The 13847-nt window shown below is 42.2% G+C and overlaps 1 protein-coding gene across 1 annotated transcript in view; it reads right to left on the bottom strand.

Moving 5' to 3' along the window:
- SYT14 (synaptotagmin 14) overlaps positions 1–13310 on the bottom strand; it is a 167352-nt gene extending 154042 nt beyond the window's left edge. Inside the window, exon 1 of the mRNA XM_075863273.1 lies at positions 13103–13310. Within this exon, the coding sequence (XP_075719388.1) occupies positions 13103–13115 (13 nt within the window). The 5' untranslated portion in view covers positions 13116–13310. The remainder of the gene's footprint in view (positions 1–13102) is intronic.
- Positions 13311–13847: the final 537 nt, after the last annotated feature.

Genomic DNA, 13847 nt, shown 5'->3' with positions numbered 1-13847 from the left:
TCCATATTGGAATAAATTTCAGATCAAGCTCCAAATCGCTATCAGAATTTTCAAGTTATGCACGTTGTCCCCTAAAGGGTTAAATGAAACTATCGAAAATACCGGTAACCCTACGGAATATTACACAGGTCCAGGAAGTCTAAGTTCAGTTATATATATTTAGTTTTAGTGATTTGCACATAGCTCTAGAGTTCTGCTATTTTATATATGAGCAGGTTGTGAGAGATGGAATGATACGTCTTTACATCTTGGTTCATCCAAGTACCAGTTCTAATAAAGTTTGTTTGGCTTGGATGTCATTAGGTATTGCGCTATTTATTTGTTGCTATTTGTGGGATTGTTTTTTGGCGGTGTGTGTACATTTATACAATTTGCGTGCAACTATGTATTACTATTGATTGTTGCAAACGAGAACAGGTCATTTAGAGCCGGACATATGGTTTAAATACAAACTTACACTGTTACATTTTTATATACCTGACGAAAAGACTGGGGTCAAAACGCGTTGTATGCCTAATAAATGTATATTTTTAGACTTCTCTACATGATGGTAGTAGTACCTGTTGTATCCCTGCTTTTTTCCCTTCACTGAATGGTTTGTTGGTGGTCCTGAGATCAGAGGCGCGCAGGCCGGATCAGCTATTCCACCGTTTGGGTTTGTATCCCACTTCAAGCTGTACTCTTCACAGTGTTACTCTCTCTAATGAGCTTAACCTGTTTGGTTTTAAACATTTTACATTCCGGATTTATTGGAGCACTTTTGTGCTTTTATATAAATGTGCCTATAGAGAATACCCGGCCCAATGTATTCGAAAAAATTGTCCTTTTGACAAACATTCAGACAGCATGCGTCGGCAAACATTTTTAAAACTGTACTGAAAAGTCTTTTTAACCACCCGTTTCTAAACAAATGATTCGGCAAAAAAATACATATACCATAAGCTATATGTTTTCTTACAATTAGAATCAATGGGCAACATATGCAACTGTACGGAATACAGTTGCATATATTTGGGCCATACGTTCAATATAGGGAAGAAAATTGATTTGAAGAGAATATGAAGGTGGCCATACACCTAAAACAGTTGTTGGCCGAACAATAATTTAGGTGTATGGTGGCTTATCTCCCGTGAGAACAAAGGATCGGACATGTTGTAGTCAGGGTATCTGCTGTCAGTGGAGAGTCCCTGACCCCGGACCGATCAGCTTCTCCAGCTGCCTTAGAGCACCGGATGTTGTGAAGAGTATTCAGTAGTTGGAGCTGGAAGCAGATGGCTCCGACCACTGCATAGTGGCCGTGTGGCAGAACTGCAGCTCTGCTCCTATTCACTTGAATAGGAGCAGTGCTGCAGTACTGCAGCTCGGCCACTATTCTGTGACGGAGCCATCTGCTTCTGGCACGGACGTCTGGTGCCCAGAGGCAGCCGGAGCGGCTGGTCGGTGCGGGGTCCAGGTGTCAGACTCACACCGATCATATACTGATGTGGATAGGTCATCAGTTGTCTATTCGTGGATTTACCTTCCCCTACTGTACTACTCTGAGCAAGGGTGACAATGAACACAGGATAAAGCTGTCCCCTAGGTAAGGATATTTGTCTGAAAGTATCCTATTCAGGCATTTTAGGTAATAGCCATAGATTGGATCTCACGATATGCCGTGTCCTTTTAAATCAATGGATGACAATATGATTTCAATGAGACGTTGGGTAACATTGCTTCCCCACTGCCAGACCAGCTAGACGTTGGGGGATGCAAGAAAAGAAAAGTAAATGCATAAACCAATCAACCCCCTTAAAAAGGGTGTCCTGTTTAGAAACCACATTTTCATTATACCCCATTAGAGAGTACTGAGTTAATGTGGGGGTCCTCTGTTCAGGATCCTCATCACTTGGCCAAATTGGAGAGTGGTAACAAAGAGAATCTTTCGCTCTGGAGGACACGTCCTGATTTACAGAAAAAATGAGCACTATGTTATACTTAATTTCCCCTGAGGTGGTGCTGCAGGAAAACTGAACACTTACTGAAAGGTTTCCAACATATTATAGATGATCGCTCGGATCAAAGCAGGGAGACACTTTTTGATCACCTGATTGTCAAGGGAACCTTCTGCCAAGTAGGGATTATCTAAAGGGGAGAACCTCTATAATTTACTATTCACGCCAGTTGTGAGTGGAATTGCTCTTTAATAAGAAATGTACGACATACTAAACTACAAAGAAATCCTCAGATTAAACATTGGTGGGGGTGGATTTTTCTATTTCAAATCGAACATCTCTGTGCTGCCATGGGGACAGTGAAAACACCAAGCGAGGGTGACTCATTGACCCAGATAACTTGGCAGGAAAAATGCACTAGAAGATTATAAACCAATTACTGCACTTATAGATCAACTCCATTAATATCTGAAAGTTTCCTCCTTGTTCAGTTCCATATTCTAATCCATAGGGGGCAGCATTATAGTGATTACAGCTGGTGTATAATGCATTATGACTATATAAACACAATGGGCCTCAAGCATAAAAACTGCCATAAGAAAATGTCAGCGTTGCCCACTGCAACCAATCAGATCACTCGTTTTATGTTTAAACCTTCTCAGGGAATATAAAAGGTAGCTCTGATTGGTAATTTTTGGGAACAATTACACTTTTCCTTTGAAAGGTTTTCAAGCTTGCGTCTCATACCATACTGATTAGAAATTATTTTCCGAGATCAACCACATATATACTATATGGCCAAAAAGTATGTGGACAACTCTCCTAATCAGTTCAGGTGCACACCGCCATGCAATCTCCTTAGACAATCAATGGTAGTAGTATGGGTCGTACTGAAGGGCTAAGTGACTTTACACATGGCATGGTCATACCTTGCCACCTTTGCCACATGTCAGTTTGTGAAACGTCTTATCTGCTAAATCTGCCCCGGTCACCTGTAGGTGCTATTGTTTGGAAGTGGAAGCATCTAGGTGTAACAACAGCTGAGGAATATAGCAGTAGACAACGCAACTCACAGAGCGTGGCCGCTGAGTGCTAAAGCGTGTGACCCCTAAAATTTGCCTATCTTCTGTTGTATCACTCACTACAGAGATCCACACTGCCTCTGCAAGTGACATCAGCACAAGAACTGTGCGTCCGGAGCTTCATGAAACGGGTTTCTGTGGTCGCTGGACACAAGCCTAAGATCACCATGCACAATGCCAAGTGTCAGCTGGAGTGGTGTAAAGCACGTCGCCACTGATTTGGCTCGATGTCTGTAGAACGCCACCTACCTTAATGCATATTGCCTTCTGTAACATTTGGTGGAGGAGGGGTAATGATCTGGGGCTGTTTCTCAGGGTTTGGCCCCTTGTTCCCAGTGAAGGGTCATATTAATGCTACAGAACTCAAAGACATTTTACACAATTGTAGCTTCCAACTTTGGGCATCAGTTTGTGGAGGTCCTTTCCTGTGCACACAGTGAACTCTATAAACACACAGGTTGAGGAGCTTGATGTGGAGGAACTCAGATGGCTCCAGCCACCTCAACCCCATCCAACATCTTTGGGACCTTCTCATTCAATATCAGTGCCTGACTTCACAAATGCTATTCAGGCTGAATAGGCACAAATTTCCACAGACACACTCCGAAATCTTGTGGAAGGTCTTCTCAGAAGAAAGGGGGCTATTGGGGGCCGAACTTCATATTAACAGCCATGGTTTTGGAATGGGATGTCCAACAAGCTCAAATAGATGTGATGGTCAGGAGTCTACACACAGTTGGCCAGATAATGTACCATGTCCCCATGCTATCATTCCTACCAAAGAATATTGGCGACATAAAGGAGTTAGAGGAGTCAATCTGCGTAAAAATTGCATGGAGTGACTGGGGTTGAGTGGCAGTATTGTGCCAGCACTCCACAGACCAGACCTACCTCACACCTTAAAGGGAGTCTGTAATCACATTTTCACAACCCAAATCGCTATATAGGGGAGGATGATAGTCCCACTGATTGGACCCTGAGCACCCAGTGGTAATCTGTGAGCGAACCGGACAGGAAGCGTTCAATTCCCCTGCAGCACCACCACAGGTGAAATGAAGCATTACACAGCTCCCGTTGAAATCAATGTGCTGTCCAAGTAATGTACCCATGTACGGTCCTCCAAAACAATAGGTTCTCTTTGTTTCCGAATAGAGGATTTGAAAATGTGTTTTCTAAACCAGACAACTTCTTTCAGCAGAGGACTTCATAGTGGACCACTGCAGACTAATAACGCGTGTGACAGAATCACCAGTTTCCCTGGATACAACACACAATACAAATGTTCCCCATACATGGATGTCCTCCCTCTTGTCTACATATAATAGGGCTTCTTGGATAATTTAATTTCTGCCTCTCTTCCTATCATCCTTTTTGTTTTTCTCATTTTCTGGGACGGCTTTTTCATTATAATTAACCCTTGCTTCATGTTTGCTCCGCCCTGCGTTGCTTCTAAAAGCAAATTTATGAAATTAAAAGAAATTGCTTGAATGCAAATCACAAAAGGGCTAACGAATAAAAAGGGTCATATTGTTATCACCTTTCCTTTAGCAAAAATGGCGAAAAATTCTTCTTTGGATCATATTCCAGAAAATAACGCATTATATTGCAAATGACGCAAAATAAATATGTAAACAAACTATAGTAAAAAGAAACTACCGTATATAACTCTGTATAAGTACATTTACTACTCTAAAATAGCCAAGTATAAGAACAATCTGAACCAATACTTAAAGGCTATGTAAACCTTTGTAGCCTTTTCTTATTTTATCTATTTCATGTGTGTGTTTAGAGTTTTTAAACATTTTTCTGATAGAAATTTATTACAAATTTTAACGCTTCTATGTATAGTAGGTACATAGAAGCAGGGCTAAAACGACATAAAAATGTTAACAAATGTCTATTCAAAAATCTTTAAAAACACTAAACACATACATTAAATATTTTTTTTTTAAAAAAGCTACAAAGATTTACATAGCCTTTATACGGCCGGGATCGGAGTTATCTCATCCCCACTGTTGCAGCGGGAGCCTTACTGTGAGTCACATGAGCAGTGCCCATGCGATCAGAAGGACGTGCGTATACGGGATTCAGTGGCAACTAACCACCTCAGATGGGGTACATGCATGTGAGTCTGTGTTAAGAGGTTAAAGTGAATGTTCAGACTGCTTTCTGCATAGGCATAAAGTTAAAGGGAAAAATTCTATCTGCCTTTAGCCACCACTAGGGGGAGCTTTACTGTTTATATATAGAACTTAATTATAACACAGTATACAATAGGCTGCTAAGCTCCACCTAGTGGCAACTGCTGGCAGATATATTTTTTTAACCTTACAGCCTCATGCACACGACCGTGCTTCTGCGACCACAATTTATCCGCATTCATTTCCATGGCGGCATGCGCACGCACGTGGTTTACATAGACGCGTGCAAGGGCCGCAAATCCGGACAGCAAAAACTCAGGACATGTTACTTTATGGTCCGGATTTGCGGACTCATCAATACTGGTGAATTGTTGTGGATCCGTAATTCCTGATGACACATGGATGCACTAAGGGTCCGCAATGGACCTATAGTCTTGTGGACCGCAAAACCAATGCGGTCATGTGCATGAGACCTATGTCTAGACAGAGGATTTGATTCAGCACAGAATTTTGGACCTAAAGGTGGACATTTACTTTGAGGAAAACTCCAGTAAATATATTTGCTCTATGCTATAGTGTTTTAGCAAGAAAACTCCACTTTGAAACAATAATCCATACTTTCACAATTTTAACCTATATATAATGTTAACTATTTTTTTTCAGTACATGATTTTTTTTTCTGTATTAATGTCAAAATTCTGCTGGATTCCTGCAACCAGGGAGCAGTGCATTGTGGGAGCGAGCTCAGGTGACAGTTACACAGTTAGATCTAAGCTGTTAGGTCACATGACTGACAGCAGAGAGCACGCTGTCTGTTTCCAAGGACAACCAGCTAAATTTTGAAATTAGTTTTGTATATGAATAGAAAAAACAACATGAAATAAATTGTTACAAAAACAGTAACGCTAAGTATTTATAATATCATCCACCTTCATATGTAGATTTTTTAATTTTGATTTGTTACATTTTAAATGATGTTAAAATCGGAATTACATTTAGACTTCTGAGACTACACTTTAGAGTGAAATTAGGAAATACGCTTACAAGCCAATAATAATGCTCATATCGCAGACATTTTATTAAAAGAAATAAAAGTTTTATATCAAATCTCACTAGCAATTATGCAAATGACTACTAATGAATGTTTTACCTGGCAGAAACAATTATAGAGAAATCAACATTTTAATAGCGTGGGAAAAATATAAACGGATTGTATAAGTAATTTTGTTATGTAGCTGCTTTTATTGCTTCCCAACCTTTGCTGTTATTAAGGCCCTTTTACACCGGCCAATTATCTGGAAAACGAGCGTTCGCAGAATGCCAGGTCCCGATAATTGCCCTGTGTAAACAGAACAACAATCAGCCGATCAATGAGCAAACGCTTGTTCGTCAGCGGATAGTATCGTTTTAAATACTGAAAATATTATCGTTGTCGGCAGCACATCTCCCTGTATACACCAGTCCCGACGGAGGCCAAAAGAACCTTCTTTTGGCCTACATCGGGGCAATGGAGCTCTAGGCGCACGTTTAGCATGTATGTCGGGAGCTACAGATTAGACGTAGATGGAGGTTCTAGGTTGAAGATGCGCCAAATTCATCAATGATGTGCACGCTGTTTGATAGATTTGGCACATCCTTCCTTCCTTCAATCACCTATTGGGTGGTATACATAGACCAATATTCTGCGCCATTAAAACTGGCTCACGCGAGTGTTAAATCTGCCACATTTCCTGACTCCAAAAAAATCCACGCCCATATACTGAGCTCCGCGTGGTAAGAATGCAGCAAATTAAGGTTCCCTTTTGGCGCATGCATTAATAAATTTGGCAAACAATATATTCGCCAAGAAAATAGATACACTAAATGTTATAACCAAGACTCAAAGACAATGAAGGTCTTTAGAGAGGACCTGTCAACTCTGCTGATTCTTTCAGTAAGGCCATGTTCACACATTCGGGATCGGATGAGGGGTTAAACACGGATTCCACGCTTAAATCCTCATCAAATCCGCTCACTTTCCGCATCCAATGCAAGTAAATCGGGTATTTGTAACCGAATGTCACATGCAGCCGGAAAATGCAGAATAATGATTGCTTTGTATGTTTAAAAACTGCAGCATGCTCACTATTAAGCACAGGAAATCCACAGATCGGCATGGAAATCCACTGGAACTTCCGCAAAAAAAAATTCCACATTATAATTGACTTTGGCAAATCCTGAACGTGTGAACATACCCTCAAAATGGGTACTCTGTGTATTCTGCATTGTGCCATTCCTCTGTTATTCCTCCTGGAAATAAATTGTCAACTTTGTGGTCACACGCTCTGACACAATCCTATTAGTGGTAAGGCCGGATTTACACGAGCGTGTGCATTTTGCATGCGCAAAAGGCACTTAACAGCTCCGTGTGTCATCACCATATGATGCACGGCTGCGTGATTTTCGCGCAGCCGCCATCATTATGACACTCGGTTTGTATGTTTGTAAACAGAAAAGCATGTGGTGCTTTTCTGTTTTCATTCACACTTTTCACTGCTGTTGCGCGAATCACGCGCGTCCCACGGAAGTGCTTCTGTGTGCCATGCGTGGTTTTCACGCACCCATTGACTTCAATGGGTGCGTGATGCGCGAAATACGCACAAAGAACGGACATGTAGTGAGTTTTACGCAGCGGACACACGCTGCGTAAAAATCACGGACTGTCTGCACGGCCCCATAGACTCATATAGGTCTGTGCGAGGCGCGTGAAAATCACACGCGTTGCACGGACATATATCACGTTCGTCTGAATAAGCCCTTAGTGTCATAATAGGTATGGACACATCTCATTGACGAAGGGAATTATTATGCCCTGTTATGAATTAATACTTTTCCAGGAAGAATAATAGAGGAATGGCACAATTCAAAGTGCTAATAAAAGATGCTCCAGCATTGTTATTTTATGGGGAATATGAGTGTGTACTAAAACAGACATATCAGTAGCACCCACTAGCTGGTAATAGGCACTTTAAGGTGCCCCACCTATGTGGTGATGAGGAGGGGATTGTTTGTTACATCTCATCCATGGACATATGATACATGTATAGAGATTTGTAAATCTATACAATACACATCAATGGAGATTTTCGATCGGAATGTCTGTAAATAATTTGTGTATAAACATCACATTTTGCTATCAGAACCTGACAATTACACAGAGATAAGCGGTGTTACATAGGCGCTACTTATCTCTTCTTACAGAAACAGTCTGTCACATCACTTTGTAGGAAGATCTTTCTCTGCCAATCACTGATTAACAGTCCTGTAGTGCTACATTTTTCTCAAAGAAGAGTTTCTTCAGCAGCTGCTGAGGGTATTATATATAACATACTTGCTACATACTATTTTTCAGTTACTGCAAACATTCTTTATAAAAAAAAGTATGAGGATGATTCAAATCAATCAATGGTGGACAGGAATCTCTTCAAAAAGAGGTCCTGCAGCAGCTGAGATGCGTATTATAAAGAAAAGGTATAAATAAATAAATTATAAATAATATAAGTCAGAGTTTCATGACATTTAGGCCTCGTTTACACGAGCGTGATATACGTGCGTGCGACGCGCGTGCTTTTCACGTGTGTCGCACAGACCTATATTAGTCTATGGGGCAGTGCAGACAGTCTGTGAATTTTGTGCAACGTGAGTCCGCTGCGAAAAACACACGACATGTCCTATATTTGTGCGTTGTTCGCGCATCACGCACCCATTGAAGTCAATGGGTGCGTGAAAACCACGCATGCCGCACGGAAGCACTTCCGTGGGATGAGCGTGATTCGCGCAACAGCAGTCAAACTATGAATGTAAACAGAAAAGCACCACGTGCTTTTCTGTTTACAAACATCCAAACGGAGTGTCATAATGATGGCGGCTGCGCGAAAATCTCGCAGCCGCGCATCATACGCTGATGACACACGGAGCTGTTATGTGCCTTTTGCGCAAGCAAAACGCAGCATTTTTTGCGTGCGCAAAACACACACGCTCGTGTAAATTAGGCCTTATAAATACGATCAACCTAAAGCTCTGTGCTTTTATATGAAACTCCCCAGTGACTTGTAATATCCTTCTAATTAACAGCAGGGGGCACATTACCTCCCACATACAAACTACCCACCCCGCACTGTACCTGCCATCAGTACTTACAGGCCGCACTTTATCACAGAGGGTCAGTCCACAAAGTGTTTATTTGTGCGCTGATTCTGGAGTGGAAACCGCGCCAGAACCAATGTAAAAAAAAACGCCCCAAATCGCGTCCCATTGATTTGAATGGGAGGCAGATGTGGCTTTTGACCACTCGTGGAAAAAAAAGCAGCGTGTCCTTTCTTAGAACGGTTTCCGCCTCTGACCTTCATTTGAAATCAATGGGAGGCAGGAAAAAACAGCAGCGCTCGTTATAAGCGTTTTTTGCTGCGGTTTGATTTAGAAAATAAAAGCCTAATAAAAATAAAAACTGTGACTAAAAAATAGCACTAAAAAAAGTGTCAAAAGCTGCTGCCATTAAAACCTCCATGTGAACTGACCCTTATAAGAAAGAGAATGTATAGTATCATGTTACTTGTTTGTTAGTTAGTTAGTTAGTTAGTTAGTTAGTTAGTTAGTTAGTTAGTTAGTTAGTTAGTTAATTAGTTAGTTAGTTAGTTTACTGGTTTGTTAGTTAGCTCGTTTTTTAGTTTGTTAGTTAGTTGATTAGTTGGTTAGTTAGTTAGTTAGTTAGTTAGTTAGTTAGTTAGTTAGTTAGTTAGTTAGTTAGTTAGTTAGTTAGTTAGTTAGTTAGTTAGTTTGCTCTCTGATCAATCTGAACTACATGGGCAGATCCATAGAGAGTCATGTGTATGTTTCCTGCAAGCATGTTCTACATAATCAACAATCAACATATATGAGCAAATCTTTAAGAAAATGTAAGTGTGATCAGGTATGTATCCCCTATTTATATAATGTTGCAAGACCCCAATAAAAACATTATATACAGGCCACAATGAAGTCGCTTCCAGTGGGCATGGAATTTTTTTTGCACATATCAGATTCGTGTGTAACTGATCAGAAGACTGAAGCAGATGAGGAGCTGTCCGTTCAGCACCATGTCCTATAGAACAGTCACATATTGCAGATCTCCAGCTGTTGCAAAACTACAACTTCCAGCAGGCTGCAAGCTTTCAGGGCATACTGAGAGTTGTACTTTTTTTTCCGAGAGGTTGGAGACCACAGTATATATATATTATATATGCATACAAATATCACTGGAAGCTCTTACAACTGGAGATATGTGAGATGAAGACCTTTCCTATACAAGTCCGACCATTGAAGAACACTACAGTCAGCCAATCCCCAGCCTGAAATAGCTGATAACAGCGCACAATAGAGTGCATTCCAACTGCACAGCAAATAAATATAGGGCATATGAGTGCCATGATGGCGAGTCCCCCACTTGGGACCCCTCTCTATGTGCCAGACCGGAGAGCCGCTACAAAACAGCTTCTGTATTGGCGGACTCAAAGCGACCATGTTCATCCAGTCATTTGAATGTATTTCACACTGCAAGGAAAACAAGCAGCTAAAAAGAGCTCCCCCAGCGATAACCGCTGATCTCCGGGGATTGAGTAGCCGGGCCAAAGGTGATTAATAGATTGCCATTGGCTTTAATCTAAGACGGGGTTATCCAGATGTGACAACCCTTCCAAGCTTAGTGTCCCTTTAACTGAACCTGCTTCCGTCACTATGCTGCTCCATTCACACCTGTACAGTGCTATGTATACTATATGCTTATATTAGCCTTCTGTATCCTATATAAACAACCATATGAGGCTATATACTGTGCTAAATACTACAAAAAACTGGTATTGCATGTTACATTGCATTACAAACCATCCCGGCCCAAAAACATGAACGTATGTCCAAGATATCCAAAAATAATATGTTTACCATGCATTTCCCCCTAAAATCTGACGTCTTTGTGCGCTCCGTTTCTGTAAAATTTAAATGTCAAGCTGTTCCCCATGGGGGTTGTCACCCAACTTTCCTGGACACCTGAATGTGAAAATCCGGCTAGTAATGTAGAAGTTTGGGAGACATAACCAGGCAGATATGACAATTAACACCAGGCTGTAATAGCAGCACAAGGTACGGTCAGTCCGCTTTTTTTTTTAATGGGTATTCCAACCATAGACATTAATGGTGTAATCCCACCACTGGGACTACCAACTATCTGGAAAAAAGGGGTCCCGAAACGGCAGATCTATCAAGTTTAACGGCCAATGACGTCTACGAAAGTGAGGAGGGACCACCAGCAATCACACATTTCTGACATCCCACAGATACACCTTGGATGTCTCTGGTTGGGGAATTTAATTTAAGAGTAAATTCGACAGCGTTCAACCATCTCAGATTACATACGCTGTATCTTTCCATGGAGAATATACAATACATAGTGGTAACCTGACACGTCAAATCCGGGCTGGACAAATCCCAGGGGCGCGGTAACCAATGTGCATTAACAGTTGCTACTGGCACCAAACCTTTTGGGTTGATTGGGTGTTTGTTTAGCCAACAGATATCCCACCACATAAACTTGCAAGATTGGATCCATCAAGCATACGTTTAGCCCCCAAGGAAGAGGGGGATAAGCCAAAAGACTGACCCATCCGGCGCCGCTCATCTCCTGGGGAACAAAGAATCAGGAACGAAATTCAACCTGTCCAATCCATGGTAGACTTCGAGCTGACCCCACTATATTGTCAGCAGACCCCACTAAAATCAGTGCGATCTGCCAAAATGTAATGTTCACACCTGCGTTCAACAACGGAAAAAAATGGAAGCGCCGGTTCAGTTGCATGATGGACATTACCAGCGGCCGACGAAACCCATCGACTTTAATGGGTTCAGTCAGGGGGGCCGCGCTATTGTTTCTGGTATTCTTAACCGGCTCTACAATGGAGGCCCTAAACGGAGTATCTAACGCAGATGTGAACGAGGGCCCCACGTCATCAGGAGCCACAATGTCTGTGCATTATGATGTCCGAATTCTTTGCACTTGACCCTCCTGTGAACGTCCGCCACGTCCACATGGCGTTCATAGTGAGGTTTCTGTTGGGAGGATTTCTCGACGGAAACCTACAACGTATATCTCTGACAGATGCCATTGTATGGGCAAAAAAAATGACGTATACCGTGCAGCATATGTTTTTTACAGGATGCCAGTGTAAGGAATAGCGCAGTCCGCTGCGCCATTACATACAGTAAAAATACTATATCCCCGAAGTATACAGCCCGACTGAGGACTTATGTATATGTTTAACATAAAGCCAGACTTATACGGTAAACGTACACTGCGTGAAACGAGCATACATTGTGCGACTCAGAACGCCCCGAATGTCACATCACATGAACTGAGTCCCACGGCGCAATGATTGTGGCGTCCTCGTCATATAAATTGCGCAATGCGACTTTTGTTCGATATTTATATTGAATTCCACCGAACTGCGACTATTTAGCGTCAACTTTCTTCATCGTTTCATCGGATTGGTCAACTCTTTCCACTCATGTGACTCCAGCAGTCGCCAATCAATGAAAGTCTAAAGTTGCGCCAATCTATACGCCCAAAAGTCGCATTGTGACGCTAAACACAAGTGTGTGGACAGTGAGATAAGTGACATATATAATGCAGATAGGAGCCATTAACCATCATGCACTTGCAGCAGTCATATCATACAGGCAGTGGGCACTGGGATGCCCTGTATACACAAACAGCTAGGAAGCAGCCCCATGCCCACAGTATACACCCACCAGCCGGGTCACACAGGTACACGGGTTATAGGTGCCGGGGTCGCCTCGCCCTGTGGTGGCCGCAGGGTCTCTGCACCCCCCTAAGGATTTGTTAATGAGCCGATCAGAAGACGGTTATTGGCCTACTTACCATCTATCGCCATGATTCTTCCAGCACGGAGCGTACCAACATCTCAGGTTACGGGGGGGTGAGCTGGAGAGTGAGTGACGAGGAATGAACCACACGCCGGTTGTTCTGTCGCTGTCTGCCCGGCACTGGGGACTGTGAGGACGTGACACGAGGCGGCTCCAGTCCCGGCACTGAGCGGGGTATTTACTCCTGTCAGCAGCAGCTGTCTGTGGAGGTGACACCAGAGAGAATGCTGCAGGGTGTTTATTGTGTTATTGACTTTTAATTATTTATGTGTTGGGTGAAATAATATAGAAAATGTACTCACAGTGTGTGTATATATATATAGTTTGTAAGTTGGTATGTATATTCTAACATTATATAGAGAAACCTATATGTGTATTATACATTATATATATTGTATACAGTATATAGCATTCACACACATATATATATATCTCGAGTTTCTCTCCCCAACCAATGAATAAATAATAAGACTCATGAAACGCCACTTTATTAGCCAAGTCGGAGGCTCATTACGCCCAATAGCCTCCGACCAACCTCTAATGTTAGCCCCGGCCACCATACACTGGGAGCTGCTGTACCTGTAGTGCTCCCCTGCAGGTGGGGTGTTATACAGCACACCTTGTGGCTCGCCCACTCATAACCACGAGCCACATGTAGGGGGGGTGTAGTGTCAAAATCCACGTTACAACACGCAAAACACAAAGGTAGGGTATCGTATGGTGGGTCAGTGTCCGCTGTC

Source organism: Rhinoderma darwinii, chromosome 4, assembly GCF_050947455.1.
Source record: "Rhinoderma darwinii isolate aRhiDar2 chromosome 4, aRhiDar2.hap1, whole genome shotgun sequence".
Classification (NCBI taxonomy): domain Eukaryota; kingdom Metazoa; phylum Chordata; class Amphibia; order Anura; family Rhinodermatidae; genus Rhinoderma; species Rhinoderma darwinii.
The sequence above is the reverse complement of the archived record's forward strand: the minus strand, read 5'-3'. Positions and strand labels throughout refer to the sequence as shown.